General features: G+C 38.8%; 1 protein-coding gene across 3 annotated transcripts in view; it reads right to left on the bottom strand.

The window, feature by feature from the left end:
- The window catches only part of LOC122550233 (triple functional domain protein), a 581,330-nt gene that overhangs the window by 342,765 nt on the left and 217,878 nt on the right, over positions 1 to 20,687 (bottom strand). For all 3 annotated transcript variants that reach the window (XM_087987024.1, XM_087987025.1, XM_087987026.1), the window contains exons 4-6: positions 18,740 to 18,932; positions 16,658 to 17,170; positions 10,948 to 11,070 (exon numbers count right to left, since the gene is read on the bottom strand). In XM_087987024.1, coding sequence (XP_087843150.1) covers positions 10,948 to 11,070; positions 16,658 to 17,170; positions 18,740 to 18,932 — 829 coding nt within the window. The remainder of the gene's footprint in view (positions 1 to 10,947; positions 11,071 to 16,657; positions 17,171 to 18,739; positions 18,933 to 20,687) is intronic.

Here is a 20,687-nt window from a genome sequence, read left to right as displayed (position 1 = left end):
GATCCCTCCCGCCTTCATTCTTCTATACTTCCGTGAATATAGTCCTAGCCAATCCAGTCCCTCTTCATCCTGATTCCTGAGATGGCAGTTTTGTGACTGGAGGAAGAAACTCTAACTAGAAGGGTTCAAAATTGATAAGGACTGACTGCTGGTAGACTGTTGGTATTTAAAGTTCACAATTCACTGGAATCTAATGAAATGCATCCAATGCATTTTAAAGAAGTGAGAGTAGTAGTTGGAGGGGCACTGGCCATAAACTTTCAGTCTGCCTTAGATTCAGGGCAGATGCCAAAGGACTGGAAAACTGCAAACATTATGCAACCTTGTTTCAGAAAGGCTGTCAGGATTGGCCCAGCAATTACAGAACTGTAGTGAACGGTTGTTTTTTTGAAACTCGGTACAAGTATACACTGGACATCCCAAAAAGTCAGTATGACAATCACTGCTTTTCTTATTACAGATTAATGATCCACACTGGGATATTCAAGGCACAATTTAAAAATATACACATTGTATAAAACTTGGAAGAGTTGTGAATAATGAAAACAGTAATAAAGTTGATGAATAATTATATCAAACTTATTATCCAGAAGGTTTTCAATGTTGACAGTACTAGGTAGTCTGAATAATACTGCTTTAAATATAAGCATGAAAATCTGCAACTTTTAAACTGCTTCTACGGTAACATTTGGCTGCAGAACTGTGTATATCAGTGGTGGCACCCAAATAGTTGGTGCGCCTTAAACATATAAAATGTGTATAAAACTATTTAAAATTGAAAAGCGTTTGAATTGTTATAGTAGTGGACATTAATGAATGATTAAAAATACATTCTTAATACCCTATTATCGGCTGAAAAATATTGCAGGTCCTACTTCTTCAAAACATAGCAATATCCTTCAAATAGAAAGCAATCCGGATTTTTCATTACTTAAAGTAACATCCACCTTTGTATGATTTGCAAAACTGTAACTTATTCGGTAATCACACAGTGCATTGCAATATTAGGTGGTAATCTGAGCTTCAACAATTGCATCTCATTTTGAACATTACACCTTTCATTTGTGCTAGAAGTTGAATATTAACTTGAAGCATTTCATGGTTTCTTGCCATTTGAAGTTTCTCAACTCTAGGGGCTTTGAATGGCAGTAAATGATAGTAAAAACATACATTGCGGATTTGCAGCTTTCACTTCAGGAGCGGAGCTGAGTGGGAATGAATGGGAGGACAGCCTGGGAAGATAAGAGTTCCTGATTCTGAGGTTTTCTACTGGGGGGTGCGATTGAAAAATGACGATACAGGAAAGGTGTGATTTGATTGCTTAATACAGAATCTGCTAAATTTGAATCTGGGTTAAATTGAGTCTGTGTCAAATTATTGGTTAGAACTCCTGTTCAGATTGAGATAATAAGCAGAGATTAAAAACAGTTAATTTTTTTTTACAAACTAAATGCAGAAAATAAGGATGGAGGGTCAGGTGATGTGTTGCTCCTGCATGATGTGGGAGCTGGAGCACCCCACTGTGGCTCACAGTGACTACATCTGTAGTATGTGTTGGTTGCTCGAGGAACTCCAGCCATGGGTTGATGAGCTGGATTCTGAGCTTCGAATGTAGTGACATGTCAGAGAGGGGGAGAGTTACCTGGAGAGTCACACCCCTTAGACTAACTAACTTGAATTCGGCCAGTGGTCAGGGACATGAGGGTGTGGCTTAGCAGGATCCAGGAGGTAAAATTACAGGAGCCTTAGCCTTTGTCCAACAGGTTCGAGAAGGGAGGATAAGCCGACTGACCACAGCAACATGGTGCAGGGAACCATTCAAGTGGGAGGAGAGAAAAGAAATGTAGTCGTAGTTGGGGATAGTATAGTTAGGGGCATCGACACTGTTCTCTGTGACCAGGATCAAGAGTCCCAAAGGTTATGTTGCCAATCTGATGTTCAGGGTCTCTCTTCTGGGCTGTAGAGGAACTTAGAGTGCGAGGGTAAAGATCCAGTTGTCCTGGTCCACGTGGGTACCAATGATATAGATAAAACTAGGACAGAGGTTCCGTTATGGGAGTATGAAAAGCTAGGAGCAAAACTATAAAGAAGAACCAAAAAGGTAATAATCTCAGATTATTACCTGAGCCGCAGGGAGGTAAACGTGTGGCTTAAAGATTGGTGTGGGAGAAATGAGTTTAAATTTATGGGACATTGGCACCAGTACTGGGGAAGAAGGGACCTGTTCCGATGGGATGGTCTTCATCTGAATCGTGCTGGACTGCAGTCCTGCAAGTCACATAACTAGGCCTTTAGACAAAATGGCTGTGGTGGTGGTGGTGGGGGTGGTGGTGGTGGTGGTGGTGGGGGGGGGGGGGGGGGTCAATTGCAGGGGAAATTAGAAAACTCAAATTAAAGGAGGAGTAAGAGTGCAGGTTAGCTATGTGGCAGCTGGTTACCAGACAATAAAGGTGAGGGACAGAACAGTTGAATGTTTTTATGCACCATGGAATTCCTAGCGAGAGATCCTGAGTCGGGCAGCACGGTGGCTGAGTGGTTAGCACTGCTGCTGCACAGTGCCAGGGACTCAGGTTCGATTCCACCCTCGGGTGACTGTCTGTATGGAGTTTGCACATCCTCCCAGTGTCTGCTTTGATTTCCTCCGGGTGCTCTGGGTTTCCTCCCACAGTCCAAAGATGTGCAGGTTAGGTGAATTGGCCTTACTAAATTGCCCATTATTCAGGGATGTGTAGGTTAGGTGTATTGATTTTGGGTAAATATAGGGTAGGGGAATGGGTCTGGGTGGGTTACTCTTCAGAGGATCAGAGCCTGTTTCTACACTGTAGGGATTCTAATTCTATAAAAGAGTAAGGAAATTTACCAGTAGAACACAGTTAAAAGTTTTGTATCTAAATGCACAAAGCATTCACAATAAGATTAATGAGTTAATGGCACAAATAGAAACAAAAAAGTACAATTTGGTAGCAATTACTGAGACATGGCTATAAGGAGACCAGGTCTGGGAATTGAATATCCAAGGGTATTCAGCATTTCGGAAGGATAGACTGAAAGGAAAAAGAAATGGTGTAGCTTTGTGAATGAAAAAAGGGATCAGTGCTGTAATGAGAAATGACATAAGCATGGGACATCAAGATGTGGAATCAGTTGAGTAGAAATAAGAAATAGCAAAGGGAAGAAGTACTTGATAGGAGCAATCTATAGGTCCCCAAACAGTAGTTCCGCAGTGAGGCACATTACAAGCCAGGAAATATTAGAGGCTTGCAAGTAAGGTACAGCATTAATCATGGTTGATTTTAACATGCACATAAATTGGAAGAATCAAATTGACAAGGCTAGCTTGCAGGCACAGTCATTGACTGTATTAGAGATTCTTTCTTGGAGCAGTATGTTGTGGAATCAACCTGAAAACAGGCTATTCTGGACTTCGTATTGTGTAATGAGGAGAGATTAATCAATGACATCATAGTTAAGCATCTTCTCGAGAGTAGTGACCATCGTATGATAGAATTCAAAATTCAGTTTGGGGTGAAAAAGCGGAGTCCCACAGTAGTGTTCTGGAATTAAACAAAGGAAATTGCATAGGCACAAGGACAGATTTGGCCTGAGTAGATTGGGCAGGAAGGCTAAAAGGTAAGACAGCGATGCGCAGTGGCAGACATTTAAGGAGCTACTCAATTCCACACAACTAAAAGAAAGATGGTAAAGGATAGTAAAAAAACATCTGTGGCTAAAAAAACGAGGTGGTCAAGGACAATATGAAATCAAAAACTAAGGTACACCATGGTGCAAAGACCAGTGGCAGACTGGAAGATTGGGAAACTTTCAAACATAAACAAAGGGATACTAAAAAAAAAACGTAATAACAAGAGCCACGATAAATCACGAAAGAAAACTAGCACAAAATATCAAAAAGGATAGCAAAAACTTCTGTAAATATATGAAAGAGAAGACAGTCATTAGGGTTAATGTTCGTCCCTGAGAAGATGAAACCAGAAAATTAAGAGTGGCGAAAACAAATGGCAGAGATGCTAAATCAATGCTTTGCCTCAGTCTTCATAGTGGATGATATTAGTATTCCTACTGGAACAGGTAGATCAAAGGCAATAGAAAGGGTACAGCTTAGAACAATCAAAATCGAGAGGGAAAGGGTAATTAGCAAACTATTAGGACTGAGAGCAGACAAGTCCCTCAAGCTTGATGACCTACATCCTTGGGTATTAAAGAATGGAGTCAATCGATCCATTTGTTACAATATTCCAAAATTTCCTGGATATGGGAAAGGATCCAGTGGATTTGAAAAATGCTAACGTAAAGCCCTTATTCAAAAAGGGATGGAGGCAGTATGTAGAAAATTACAGAGCAGTTAGTTTAGCATCTGTTGCTGGGAAAATGTTAGAATCAATTATCAAGGAAATAATATCAGTACATTGGGAAAGTCAAATCGCTATCCATCAGAGACAGCATGGTTTTATGTTTGACTAATTTGCTAAAGTTCTTCAAAGATGTAACAAGCAAAGTGGATAATGGGGATCCTGTAGTTTAATTTATCTGAACTTCGGAAGGCGTCTGATAAGGTGCCGCACAAAAGGTTAATTCACATGGTTGGATCACATAGAATTAGGGATAATTTATTAACTTGGATAGGTGATTGGCTGGTGGACAAAGACAGAGAGTTGGGATAAATGGATTTTTCTGGATTGCAAGTGGTAAATGATGGTGTACAACAGAGTTCGGTGTTTGGACCCCAGCTATTTACAATCTACATTAATGACTTAAATACAGGATAGAAGGCTCGATAGCCAAATTTGTGGAAGACAAAAATAGGCAGGACAGTAAATTTCAGTGAGGAAATAAGAACCTTATAAAAGGATATAAATAGGTTAGGTGAGTGAGTCAAAATATGGCAGATGGAATTTAACATGAATAAGTGTGAGGTCATGCATTTTGGTCGGAAAAATGGGAAGGCAACCTATTATCTAAATGGGGAGAAACTTCAACGTGCTCCATTGCAGATGGATCTTGGTATCCTCATTCATGAGTCACAGAAAAGGTACAGCAGATAATAAAGAAAATTGGCTTTTATAGCTAAAAGAATAGAATATAAAGGTAAGGAAGTATTACTGCAACTACGCAAAGCATTGGTGAGATCACACCTGGAGTCTTATGCACAGTTTTGGTCCTCTTATTTGAGGAAAGGTGTAGTGGCAATGGAGGCAGTTCAGAGGAGGATCACTCGATTGTATGAAGAGAGATTGAACAGTTCAGGCCTATACTTTCTGGAAATTAGAAGAATGAGGGGAGATCAAATTGAGGTATTCAAGATGATAAAAGGTATGGATAAAATAGAACTGGAGTGGATGCTTCCTCCTTTAGGGCATTCTAGGATGAGAAGTCATAGTCTCAGGATAAGGGGTAGCAAATTTAAAACAGAACTGAGAGAAACTACTTCTCCCAAAGGGTTGTGAATCTGTGGAATTCGCTACCCCAAAGCTTAGTGGATGCTGGGACAGTGAGTAAATTTAAGGAGTTAAGATTTTTAATTGGTGATGGGTTGAAGGATTATGGGAGAGGGCAGGAAAATGGTGGTGAGGAGTATATCACCTATGATTGAATGGCTGAGCAGATTCGATGGGACAAATGGCCTAATTCTGACCCTATGCCTAACAAACTCACTGCACCAAAAGATTTCACATAAAGGGACAATGTTGTTCTGCAGGCATACAGGTTTATTGGCAAATATCTTGCTGTTGGTTGTAAGGAATGCTGAAACATAGTAACTTAATGAAAAACAAAGATTTATTAAAATTTGAAATGATAGTTCCATCCAGGTTCAGCACTATTACAAATGTGACAGGTTTCTGTGAACTCAGAAACAAAGTTAATGTTTCAAGTTAACAGGTAAGTGTTTCCCTCTCCACAAATGCTGCCAGTCTTGCTGAGTACATCAAACACTTGGTGTTTTTTTCCCCAGTTTTCCAGAATCCACAGTATTTCCTCTTATATTAAAAAACTATTGTTCCAGTTGAATATAATCACATTTGATTTGACAGCAACTAATACAGACTGTCAAATGTACTTAGAGTCATACAGCACAGAAGAAAACCCTTCAGTTTCCCAAACTAAACTAGTCCCATATCCCTTTAAACCTTTTCTGTTCATGAGCCTATCCAAATGTCTTTTAAATGTTGCAACTATAGGCTATAGCAGCATGTATCATAGCCAGCACAAAACAAATTTCTTGATGAAGTGAAATTGATGACTTATGGCATCATGCACAGTAACAGCAAAAATGAACAAGTGAGGAATTTAAACAAGATAAAACAAAATAAATCTACATTTAACTATTTTAATTAAATCAGCTGCTTGCTTCAAATTTTTCAAAATGTATAAACTTGGCAAATCTTTTCTCATGAGGGCACTGAAAAAATATAGGTTAAATTCAGCTGTCAAATTTAAATAATTGAGGAATCATACAGCTGGCCTCCATTCTCTTCAGATAAGTTTATCCACTTGTTCTGCCACAGTATTATTGGAAATTGGGTTAGATTGCAGGTGCACTGGAACATAAGCAGCACAGTGGCTCAGTAGTTAGCACTTCTGCCTCACAGCATCATGGACCCAGTTGGATTCCACTCTCAGAGTTCACAGTTTCCCAGTGTCTGCGTGGGTTTCGTCTGGGTGATCCAGTTTCATCCCACATTCCAAAGATGTGGAAATTAAGTGGACTGGCCGTGCTAAATTGCCCATGGTGTCCAGAGTTGTGTAGGCTAAATGGATTAACCATGGTAAACAGGGGATGCTGTTTGATGGGTTGATATGGGCTTTATGGGCTGAATAGCCTGCTTCCACACTGCAGAAATTCTATGACAAGTCTTAGTAGAAGAAAAAAGTTGAGAAGTACTCAGTAAATCAATGTTCATCTATCTATGGCTGTGGAGTCATTCTGAAGGACTAATCACTGATGCCCAACTGCAAAAAGACCTGCCCTCCATGTGAGAATAGAAAACTCATCCAGACAAACCTGTTATGTTCACATATCAAAATAATAGCATTCTGTATCGATTTTCATTCTTCCTTAACCCTGATACAAAATAACAGTGATGGTGAGATAACAGAATTGCTAATCTTTTTCACTTCTACCTTTTTGAATTATATAGTGACAGATTTTTCAAGGTAAAACTGATCTCTTTTTAAACAATATGATCTCTCTCACACTTTCTCTCTCTATTTTTCCGTGACTTAAAATACAGATAGTTAATGCTTTGTGGATAGGATTTAGTAGTGGGAGAGGAGAACACCAATCATCCACCAGCCCCCGTCATTCACAAACCCACACTCCAGGTCAGTCATCAGTTCGCACTTACTCAGACATCATTCCATTCACTCAAACACACTGCTCCAACTCAGCTCTCAGTCACTCACTGAATCAGGTATCTAGTAGCTCAGCCAGTCACTCACTCACCCATATAGTCAGCCATACTACCACCCAAACCTCAGACATAGTCAGTCACTTACTCAGTTGTTCACTCACCCAACAATATTCCTATTACTCATCCAGCCTCCCACTGAGTTTCTCACTCTCTCAGCCAGTTCTCAGTCATGTTGGACTCAAAATAATAACTGTTTTCTTTCCACAAAGTGCTGCCAGACCAGCTGAGTTTCTCCACTATTCTGTTTTTATTTCCAATCTCCAGTATCTGTAGTACTGGCATTTATCCTCTAATCACACACTCGGCTAACACACTCAGAGACATTTATTCAGCCAGCCAGCCAACCAATCACCCCTCTTACTCTCTTACTCACCAGGATGGACAGCATCACAACCAGTCAGTCTCTCACCTCTCATCTAGTGAGCCCCCAAACAGTCAATCACTCATGTTATCCCTCCCTGACCCCACTCCAACCACTTTCTTGCCCCTCCAAACCCTCCAAGCAAGGCAGGCCAATTATCACCCCACCTATTCCCAGCCTACTGATTCATCACTCCTCAATACTGAAGGTCCACCGGATTCTCAATCCCTCTTACTCCTCCCTGGTTGGCACATCAGACTCCTGGCCCCCAACCCCGTTTGCCTAACTGGCTGAGCTAACTTGCCGACATTGTGTAGAACCCATCAGATACAAACAGAGAAGAGAATTAGCCTCTGACTGGAAAGCACATCTTTTAAAAATCTAGATGTTATCCAAGTTTTGCTACTTCTGAACACAGGCTGTTTCTGTGTCTTAAAAATCTCGAATGGTGCTGAACATCATGTAATGATCAGCAAATATTCTCACTGCAGACTTTACAACAGAGGGTCAGCCATTGATGAAGTAGCTCTAGAAGACTGAACCCTCCCTCAGGATACTTCCCTGAAGAATTCCAGCAGTTATGTCCAGGGACTGAGATGATTGACCTCCAACAACCACAGCCAACTTCTTTATCGACAGAAACAGAAACTGTCTGTGTAGAGAAATCAGAGTTAACATTTCAGGTCAAGTATCCTTCCTCAGAACTGATGATAATTAGGAAAATGTCAGTTTATATGCAAAAGGTAGGGAGTGGGTAAGAATTAAACAAGAGGTGGGGATAGAGCACAAAAGGAAATGAGAACAATTGGACAGACAAACAAGTGGTTAACGATCTGGCTAGAAGAGTGAATAGCTATTAATGGGAACAATTAGTGGCTAACAGTGGGTTGTGTGTGATAGCAGACTGTGTGTTCACAAGGCCTGACGTGTGGAGGGTTGGGATAAGGATATGGGAGAACTTAAGCCCTAAAGTTACTGAACTTGCTATTGAGCCCAGTGGGCTGCAGGGTCCTCAAGCGGAAAAAAAAATTAAGTTCAATAACTTTAGTGCTTGAGATCTCCCATGTCCTTATCCCTAACCCCACACATCAGGCCTTACTAACGTAGTTCGACTATGACACACAATCCATAGATAGCCACTAACTGCCCCATTAATTGCTATTCACCCTTCCAGCCAGATCATTATCCATTCCTTTCTCTGTCTAACTGCTCCTCTCTTTCTTTGGGGTCTATCCCCACCTATCGCTTTACTCCTTATCCCCATGCTCTCCCATCCAATCTTCTGCATATAAACTGACATTTTCCTAGTTACCATCAGTTCTGAGGAAGAGTCACTCAACGTGAAACATTAACTCTGATTTCTTTCCACAGCTGCTGCCAGACCTACTGAGCTTTTCCAGCAATTTCTGTTTTTGTTTGGGGTTTACAGCATCTGCAGTTTTTTTTCGGTTTTTACCATCTTCTTTGTAGCAGATATAATAAGAATCAGTGGAGACTTTCCTCCTTGATTCCCACGGACTCCAATTTCCCCAGGGTCACTTGATGCCACACTGTCAAATGTGACTTTAATTCATCAACAGTCACTCTCATTTCACCATGAAGTTCACCTGTCATTGTCGATTTTGAACTAAGGCTCAAATTAAATCATGAGTTGAGTGGCCCACGCAGAATGCAATCTGAGCAGGTTACTATTGAGCACATGTTGCTTGACAGCATGATGATTCCATCCATCATTTTGCAAAAGATTGATAGGGTGGTTTGTCTTGTGTAGGACATATTGGATTTGTCCTACACAAGACAAACCTGGCCAATTTTCCACATTACCAGGTAGATGCCTATGTTGTAGCTGTACTGGGAAAACGAGACAAGGAGTGCAGCTAGCTCTGGAGCACAAATCTTTATCATCATCGAAATGTTGTCAGGGTCCATAGCCTTTGTAGCATCTATCAGAATTTCATATGGAATGAATAGAAATAACTGTGGATTGGCAACTGCAAAGCTGGGGACCACAGCAGGATGCTGCATTGAGTCATGCAATTAGCACTTCTGACTGAAGATTGTTACAAGTGTGTCAGCCTTGTCTTCAGCACTAATGTATTGGCCTTCTACATCGTTGAGAATGGGAATGTTTGTAGAGCTTCCCTTCCTCCCGTGAGTTGCTTAATTGTCCCCACCGTTCATGACCGGATGTGACAGGACTGTAGAGGTTATCTGTGATTCATTGGCTTTGGGATCGCTTAACCTGATGCTGTTTGGCATGTCAAGTATCCCTTGTGTTTTATTTCATTGAGCAGGCATCTCATTTTTAGGTATGCCTGATGTTGCTCCTGACATGCTGTCTCACATTCCTCACTGAACCAGTGCTGACCTTCCAAGTCAGCAAAAAGTTTCCTTGCCCATCTGATGCATGAGACTTCATGGAATCCTGTTTCAATGTTCAGAATTTGCAAGGTAACTCCATCCTGACCATATATCACTGCACTGCCAATGTACGTGAGTCCATGTGGCAGTTCAGACTTCAGGCTAATGGTAGTGGTGTGCTGAACTCTGTCTGAAACATGTAATTCTGAGACAGACTGTTGCTTAACCAGTCTATGAGACAGCTCTCAATCAATTCTAGTGCAAGTCCTCAAACACGAGTGAGAAGAACTTTGCACAGTCAACAGGGTTGAACTTGCCATTGTCATTTCCAGTACCTAGATTGATGCCAAGTGCTCTGTCCAGTCTCAGTCCTAGCTTTTACAGTTTGTAATGTTGTTAGGCAATTTCAGAGAGCACTTAAGAGTCAACCACATGACTGTGGGTCTGGAGTCACAAGGAAGCAAAACTAGGTAAGGATAGCAGATTTCTTTCCCTAATAGATACATTGAGATGGGGTTCAATCTAAACTTGTGTACAAAATGTATTCTCTATCAATGCCTAGGTAGAACTCATTAACTGGAAAAGTTAGGTCTACAACATCTATTACAACACGGGGTTAGGATGCTGTTAATTTTACATTAAAAGTACAAAAGCCCATGAAAACAGGCTTAAAAAGATTCACATTAATGATAAAAAAACTTGTTCTATTCATTAATAAAAATAATCACAGTCCTTTACTAAGTTAGTAAAAGGAATGCAATAACCTTTGACCACTTCTCATCTACTGGCCCTTACCATGCAGTTCATTGCAAAGTGATTGTGCTGTGTTTGAAGTTCCATTGCATGTTGATGAGTAGCTCCAATTTCTGTGTAGCTGTTCAAAAAGAGTCCTTTGTTGTGAGAGATCCAGTCAAACATCTGAATAGAAGCAGGATATTTATTAAACACATTGAATCTTAATTAGTTTTATGAAACAATACATCAGGAGGTACAATGTTTACCTGTAAGTTACTGGACACCAATGACTGAAAACATAGAATGTACCGCACACAAAATGGATCAGTTAAATTTAAGAGCATATACTTCCTTCATCTTCATCTTTTTTTCGTAAATAACGCTTGAACAAACACAGCTAATTTTATCAAGCATTTATACAGATGTTTACGATCTGAGTCTGGCAACAGAACGATGCATACATAGCGACAGTGGAATTATGAAAATTTAAAGTGACTTGACTTCTGTCAAACTGCTTTCCAAAAATTCAGTAAAAGAATCAGTGATGTGAAGATTATGTGAATTATTCATAATTAATAACACGTTAGAAAGGTACTAAATAAATGCTTCAAATTTATGCAATATGCACAGCTGATACACATAATGAATTACAAGATAGAAAGTTACTAAATAAATGCTTCAAATTTATGCAGTATGCACAGCTGATACATACTAGTCAAAACATGTGGTGCTGGAAAAGCACAGCCAGTCAAGCAGCATCTGATCTGAGGAGCAGGCGAGTCGATGTTTCGAGAATATTTCTTCATGACATTCCTGATGCTTGAAACATTGACTCTCTTGCTCCTCGGATCAGATGCTGCTTGACTGGCTGTGCTTTTCCAGCACCACACGTTTTGACTCTGATCTCCAGCATCTGCAGTCCTCACTTCCCCCCGATGCATACTCATCACTGTAGATGCAGAATTTAAACTAGTATCCTTCATACACTGCAGTATTGCATGACCCGGAGAAATAGCTGAACACAAGCATGTAAATGGCTCAGTTGGTAGTACCCTTGTTTCAGAAGATGGTGAATTCAAGTCCCATTCCAGCACTTGAGCATATAAACCCAGATGATGACTCAATAACATGAAGAAGTTCTAGATCATCAAACATGCTGTCCTTTGACTGAGTTTTATACTGTTACCTGATTAGATAGATACTAAAGATTCATTACCATTGCTTCAGATTTTGTAGTCAGCAGCCAGCAAGGTAGCTTGTTGCTGACAAGGAATTCCACCTCAACGAGCAACCTAGTTTTATCTCTAACAGGAATTTTACTTCCAGTTTCATGCAGTTGAACTGAAACAGGTCAGTATTCATGACTGAGGAATCACAGTATTGAGCTGAAGTGATGTCACTAGGTTCTCCAAGAACCAGTCAAAGTAAAGGATTTATAAAACCATTCCCCTCCCCATCCTCCAAGAAAAGAAACTTAAATAAGATATATATGGAGTAAATTAAAGATTGGGACAAACACATGGCGCGAAGGTCAAAGCTAAAAATTCTAGTTTCCTTTTGAAAATATATTTAAAACTTAGCTTTAAAAACCTACTAATTAAAGTTTCAAGGTTAATTCTATCTTTCAGCAAATGTTGTTAAGCATATTACTGTTTAAAAAAAAGTGATGGTGTCTGAGTTAAGGAATTTAAAACAAATGCTGGCAGCTTACCGTCAACCACCGGCTTTGACTACTCAAAACAGATCATAATATCCAATGTTTACAGGTGGTGTTGACATGCCCGATTCAGGACGCTCCCTGTATCAGGGCAGTCCCATGCTACAGGCTGCTATTAAATGTTTGCCATCCAAGTTCAGTAGAGAAGCTAAGATGTCTCTTTGCACAAAACTGCCTTACGCTACCAAGCTCAAAACCTATAGGTCAAACAATTAGCCATTTGAAATTCGCAACATCAGCAGCTATACAATTGAAGAAACTTGATTTGGGCACATGTGGTCACATATTTTGAGATCAAGTAGAGATCAAAGCTACAACTTCCAATATACAAAGTCTTTCACATCCTGAGAATGCCCTGAAGTACTTCACCATCAATTAATTATTTTTAACTTAAATCACTGCTCTAATGTAGGAAAACCCCAATGGTCATTTTTTTTTAATGTCAAATCGCACAAACAGAAATGAGATAATCGATTGGTAATCCATTTTTGGGTGTTGTTGCCAATAAACATTCATAGAATCATAGAAGCCCTACAGTGTGGAAACAGGCCACGTGGCCAACACGTCCATACCAACCCTTCAAAGAGTAACTCACCCAGACCCGTTCCCTACCCTATTACTCTATATTACCCCTGACCAAAGCACCGAACCTACACATCCTGAACACTAACACTAACTTTAACCCTATTGACCAGTACCATAGGAGAAATACTTTGCATATGTTTAAATATTTGCAAATAACCTATTATGTAAGTTAAGACGATAAACAGAACCTTAGCTTATTGCCTCAGAACCTTTTACTGGAGGCTGAGTGTATGCTAACAATAAAAAATCCTGACACTGCAAAACAAATTCTGGAGAAAATTCATAAAATAAATATTTATACAATTCATAGATGTGTGTTTACACACATACATTATAGATATATTAAATATAGTACAGTATACTCAAATAATTGTGGGAGGAACTGCTTTGCAATCAAAACGGGCATGATAGCAAGGTGGATCAGTGATTAGCACTGCTGCCTCACAGCGTCAGGGACTTGGGTTTGATTCCAGCCTCAGGTGAGTATCTATGTGGAGTTTGCACATTCTCTCAGTATCTACATGGGTTTCCTCCAGGTGCTCTGGTTTCCTCCCGCAATCCAAAGATGTGCTGGTTAGGAGAACTAACCCTGCTAAATTAACTGTAGTGTTCAGGGATGTGTAGGTTAGGTGCATTAGTCAGGGTAAATACAGTGCAATAGAGTAGCAAAATGGGTCGGCATGGACTTGTTGAGCCAAATGGCCTTTTTCCACACAGTAAGGGTTCTATGATTCTATGATAACTGTGCTGGAGAAGATATCAAAGGTTACAATTATCAAAAGTTATGAAGGTTCTGCCAATACTCTTAGCATCCATTTAGTCTGCTTCTTTCTACTGCTAACGTCCCTGGCCACAACAATGGACACATTTCAACATCAAATCACAGTTCAAAACTATATGTTTAAACTGCAGACGTTTCGTCCCCTGTCTAGGTGACATCCTCAGTGCTTGGGAGCCTCCTGTGAAGCGCTTCTGTGATCTTTCCTCCGGCATTTGTAATGGTTCGAACCTGCCGCTTCTGGTTGTCAGTTCCAGCTGTCCGCTGCAATGGTCAGTATATTGGGTCCAGGTCGATGTGCTTATTGATTGAATCTGTGGATGAATGCCATGCCTCTAGGAATTCCTTAGCTGTTCTCTGTTTGGCTTGTCCTATGATAGTAGTGTTGTCCCAGTCAAATTCATGTTGCTTGTCATGTGCTTGTGTGGCTACTAAGGATAGCTGGTGTGGCTACTAAGGATACTAAGGATGTCACCTAGACAGGGGACGAAACGTCTGCAACACAAATTCCCATCTTGGCGAACAGAACCACAACAACGAGCACCCAAGCTACAAATCTTCTCACAAACTTTGAACTATATTTTTAAAGCTACCTGTGCATAGCTCATCTCGTGTTACTGAAGTTTTTTCAATGCTATGAAATGTGTTCAAATTTACTGGTCAGCCTCCTAAATTTCTTTGATTTCAGAACCACACATACCATACTACAAAACACAGGTGTCATGATCCAGCTACTCAGTCCTTAAAGCTTTATGGTAACCTTTTTAAGCCTACATCAACTGGTAATATATTAAAACCACTTTGTGCAATGCAATTTCCATTGAAACATTAAATTGAAATGTTTCCAATATCATGATAAGATGTCTGAAGGTTCCCTTTTGTGATGCCAACGAATGGTGCTATATATAAATAGGAAGGTCAAACTTGACTGTCACATAAAAATCAGTATTCTCCAGGTACTTGAGCTGTTCTAGTAGCGGCATATTTTTTCCCTTAACTGATGAGTTTAAAAAGTATTTTTAATCATTCTGATTGTTCTATATTTTTCAATTAAAATCTAAATTGGTTAGGGGTTCAGAGACATTAAGTAGATATAATAGATATATATTTAAATTGGTAGCATGCGACTTGTGATGTCCCACAGGGATCAAGCAAAGGCCTCAACTTTCAACTATATTTATAAGTGACACAGATGAAGGAATAGAGATCCTGCATTCCAGTTTAACGCCACGTTAGGCGGCATAGTAATAAGTACAGATGGCAGAAGAATATTGCAAAGTGGCATTTTTACATTAGTGAGCATAAAAGTCTATTACAGGTGGAGGTCAACTTAACAAACCACAATCACATTCACTTTGGACCCATAATAGAGTATTTTCTAAAAGGTGAGAAGCTAGGAATTGTGATGATGATTTAGGGAACTAAATACAGCAATCACTAAAACCTAATAAACCAGTAAAAATTATAATTACAAGACTTCGGAATGTTAACCTATATCTCAAAAGGGTTGGAATACAAAGGGAAGGGAGCTGGAATACACAGGGGTGAAAACTTTATTACAGTTAGTTAAAGTTCAGATGAAAGTCTATTCAGTTCAGGGTATCACTTTCAGCAAAGACACATAATGGTCTTACAGGGAAGTACAGCAAAGACTCAGAATGGTAGCTTGACCCTTACTCCCTTTAATTTAGAAAATTAAAGACTCTATATCTAATGAGAGTATTTAAGATGGTTAAAGGAATTTATAAGAGTACAAAAAATAAAAATATTTCCTTTGGTAGGAAAATCCACATAAGCCTTAAAAATTATAGCGTTCGTTAACATCATCATCATCTGGAAGTACTCTTCTATAAAAAAAAAATCAGGAAATCTGGAACACGTTCCACCAAAAAGCTGTTGAAGTGGTATCACTTGAACATTTCAAGATAAATTAGTATATTTTTACTACCCTTATGGAATTAAGGTAGCTAGATAGAGTTAAGTTACAAATTAGCCAGGATTTAAATTAATAGCAGAACAGGTTTGAAGTGCTAAATGCTCTTATTCCTTGTTCCTTCACTCTGATTAGTCAAAGGTTTGCTTTCTCCCTTCTTCTGCAGCCAAAGGTTCAGGGCTACCCCTGCTTGCTCAAATCCACTCAATATCCTTGGGGGATTATCAGAAATTATATGATTTTAATTTTCATGTATACATATCTATATCTAAAACAGAATGCTTACCATACCCTCAGGAAATATCAAAGCACTTAGCAGAGAATTATAGAAAATATTTTCTAAAAGCAAAGTACAAAAGCAATTCATTCATCTACTTAATGTTTCAATTTTATTTTTTGGCCATAAGCACTCACCCCTGCTCTAATTTGAAGAATAGTGCCTGAACAGGCCAACAGGACCCCAGTTTAATACCTAATTCAAAAGATACCAATCTGACAACTGAGCACCCCCTCAATCGACATAAGGTATAAAGAGGTATATATCTCCATACCACTGTGTTCTCATAATTATTCTGACTAATCAACTAAAATGACATTCAACTTGTACTGTTTTGTTTCTCAAATACTTAAAAATTTTATATTTTAGCTTACAATGCATAAATTCAAATTAAATTCATTAATGGCGATGAGAAATACCATTAATACTCCAAGACCAATGATAATTGTTATGCATGCTGAATGGTTTATGTAACCTTACCTTTTCTGCATCTTGTTCAAACAGCCTAAGCTGGAAGCACTGATCCAGTTTCAGCTTGCGTATATGCCACATCTGATGCAGATGCTGCCTGGTTGAGTGCAGTCTGTCCAGCATACTGGACACTTTTGGTACAAGGCCCTGAAAATCTGCATTCCCTGATATAGAGTTCTTATGGGGAAAACTTTCACTACTTTGAATTCTCTGTAGCAATTTTTGCCCTTCTAGGTCCAGCTCTTCAATTGGAGCTTTGATGACTTTTTTCTTCAGTAGTGTATGCTCATCAATCATTTTTCTAGCTCCATCCAAGTCCTGAGGGAAGTCTTTTTTGGCTAGCATCTCCTGCAGTTCTTCCAGTCTGGATAACATGTGTGATGCATTGCTTATGAAGTCTTCAAAGGCCACATGGATCTCAATCCACTCCTCATGGTTGTACTCTAGACAGCCATCAAACTCAGGAGTGAGCTGGGATGGGTCAACAACTTTGGTAAGACCTTCTATGGACACCATGTTAGTCTAAACATAGACAGAACAAAAAAAAACAGATTATTCTTGCTACTCAATTAGTCAATATTAAAGACCACACTTTAGTAGTACACATAATATAGCCCTAGGATTAACGGACATCAACTTCCATGCATTCCAGTACAACTCCAGCTTTACACTTTTCACATTTGGGATTCAGAGCTTTTTCATCTCTGCTGTACAGAAAATAATAGAGAAAGTAAGTGAATATATTTAAAAGGTAAAATTATGAATAGAAAAATTTAAAAAGGAAAATTACAGGACCTATTGTTGAAAAGTGACATTTAAATCATTCTTCATTTTTTTGTAATATGTCTGGTTTTCACTTTGCAAATACATAGGATGCCTTGTTACAAAACAGGAATAACGCTGTAATGATGGATTGGCCAAATGGGTGCAACATTTTGCAGCATTTCTAAAAATTATAAGACATAAAAGATTCATTGCAGATTTCATGTAAAGAATTAATTAATAAATAATATAACTTCTAAACCTTGAATGAATTTTATTTGTTAAAAAAAAGAAAAATGAAGTCACTATTGCAGCTATGTTTTAACTTAAACACTGCCCCCCACTTTAAACTATACCTTGTATCTCTTTCTGTAGAAAGCTTATAATTAACTTAATTGGAAGCACTGGACAGGAAAAGAACACAAATTTTACGAATGTGGCTAAAGGGACCTCCTTTTCACATTGTCCTTATGCTATTAGCTAGATTTTTCATGTTACACTTATGTACAGAACATAGAATTGTTCACCATAATGAAGAAGAAACAATTTAAAACAGGCCATGGAGGTTTGGGGTACCAGGACTAAATTCTGGCTTTCAGTGCTCACATTACTTCTTCATGCCCCTGCAAGACTTGATATGCTGGATGTTAAAGAAAACAAAATTCCTGCACTTGACTAGCTTCAACAAGATGCTGCAGTGAGCTACTATTCTTAAAAATAACAGGTTTACTTAAAGTGATATGACTACAAGCCATGTGAGGCAGGCCCTGCAGCAACTATTGACTAAAGAATTATGTAAAACCAACTAATAAATAATTAAACATTGCATTTCATGGGGAGCACAATGAACTGAACATAACTTTATATTTTCAAGCTCAACTAAGCTGCATGTGTCCCTAGGACTGTTTTACTGAGCCTGAGTTTTTTTGAATAAAAATATTATATTCAAACTGAATGTAAAGGAACATCATTCATCAGAAAAGGTTCATTAATTAGTCCTCCAGTACACTAGCATTGTCTGAACAATTCATGTGATTAATTTTTTAAACTTCTTCTCAGCATTGTTTACTTAGGTCTAACAGTTGTATCACAGCATGAGATTAAAAGATATGTTCACACAAAGTATATTGAGAAACTTTGTCATTTTCTCACATTAACAAAATTATTTTGTCCTATACAGCATGGCTGAAACCCAAAATAAGCTTACCAAACTCAATATGTAGGCACAAAACACAGTTAAATAGTCTGGGCAAAATAGTTACTTCTGAAGCAGAGCAACAAGTAAAAGATTCTTTTCATAATTAGTCTAATATTTATATTTAAAAGTACCTCAAATTCGAATTTAGAACTGCCAAAGTTAGTCCTTTGCTTCTGCCAGAAATTGTCTGGCTTGATGATCAGTGCAACGTGAATACAGCCAGGAAACGATTCCTGTAGAATCTTCAGCAGTGGTTTAATGGAATCCCACTTGGATCCACGCATGTCTACTATCACAGTGAACCCTCGCTTACATACTTCCTCACTGGAGAAAAGAAATACAAATCACATCCTGAAAATAAATATGTACAAGACAAACCAAATAACATTAAAATTGCACCAGATGAAGACTGGCAATGATGTAGGATTAGACTTCCTGTTCATCAAGAGTTTTCTTGGGAAATCAGAGAACAAATACAAATGGGCTTGTTCAACTAAGTGACCCGAAGTATCTTTTGCTTTTCCTTTTCTTTTTAGAACTTTCTTCTCTCTAGAACTCCTTGCTGAAATATGATTCCACACATGCTGGGCCGCCTCCATCATCCAGTCCTCACCAAGTGATTATCACTGATGTATGAGCCCAGACAACGAATAGTTAACAGGTTACATGAGGATCAGTAAGTCTAATGTTGCTCTCAACATACTTTCAAACAAGCATTTATAACAGGGTGAATAGATAATGATTAAGAATAGGTTTAAAGTGAATATTTTCTCTTTGTTGATATACAACTGAATCAATTTTATCATCTTTATCACCACTCTTGTTGAGATTCACTGCTACAGAGAAGAACGATGACCAAACACCTTTAGATCCTTATTCCAGTCATGAAAGAGGTTGAGAAATGACAGACCACCACAATCAGAGACAAAGGATCCGATTGTTGTCTAAACAAGGGCAAACACCGAACAATGGACAGTATGCAGAAGTAAAATAACAACAAAGCTGGGTGACACTATTTGAGGAATTTGATGAAATGATCTTGAATCTGAATATCTCCAGGTAAACAAGACAAACATCGTTTAACTGGACAAGCTGCAGAAATCCTAAATAGAATTTAGCCCATCTTAAACACAGGTTCTTGGAACACCAGTTAACAAACACAAAAATGATCATTTCAATCATAAACCAACATTTACTTCCTAATAATTTTAGATCAGTTAGAAGCAGAGATGAGAGTGGCTGAAGACAAAAAAAAAGTCCTTTTTTTTAAAATGACAAGCAATTGTGAAGTTATAGCACATGGGGTAATCAGTAGTTAATGCAAATGCTATTAACCCACTTCAAACAAGTGTAATTATTAGACTATGAGTGGTTAGTTTTGCCTTTGTTGTTTTCTACCGTGGTTAACATTGCAACATTTAGCAAGTTGTTTTCCAGTATGACCCTATTTTAGCTCACCAATATCTGCTCAAGAACAATTAGGGATGGGCAACAAAAGCTGGTCTTGCCATGATTGCCCAGATCCCACAAACTAAAACATCAAACAAAAACCTAAAAATTAATCTGATCTCAATGCCAGCAAAAACAAAACCTCTAAGATAGCAATGGTAACATTAAGCACACAATTACTAAAGTTTGCATATTATAGAAAAATAAATAAATGATACATCATACTGTAAATAGAAAGTTATAAATTTGAATTAGCAGCAGAGGTGTGCCATCAAATTAATTTTAGAACATCAGTTGATCTAAATAATTTGACCTGAGTCTATTTCCTAAAAATACTAACTGCATGGTTGATTCAAAAATTTTAATATTGTATTCGTTAAGATTTTTGTGCCTTGTGAGTTTCTCTTTTTAGCAATGAACAGTCTCCATTACAGAGACGCGTATTTTCATAGCAACAGCTGGTCCAGTGCAGAACTCCACTATAGCTAGGAGCACACACCTCCATTCTGGTCCATGTTCAGCTCCAGTCCTGACCCAGACTAAAGATCCACTCAAGACCAGCACGGGTACACATCTCCGAATCCAGCTCAGCCACGCAGAGCCTCAATACACACCATCACTCCTGTAGCC

Source organism: Chiloscyllium plagiosum, unplaced genomic scaffold (genome assembly GCF_037043375.1).
Source record: "Chiloscyllium plagiosum isolate Xiang-an unplaced genomic scaffold, Cpla_swu_hap1 HiC_scaffold_5, whole genome shotgun sequence".
In the NCBI taxonomy this organism is placed as follows: Eukaryota; Metazoa; Chordata; class Chondrichthyes; order Orectolobiformes; family Hemiscylliidae; genus Chiloscyllium; species Chiloscyllium plagiosum.
Note: the sequence above shows the minus strand (reverse complement) of the source record. Positions and strands in the feature narration are given on the sequence as shown.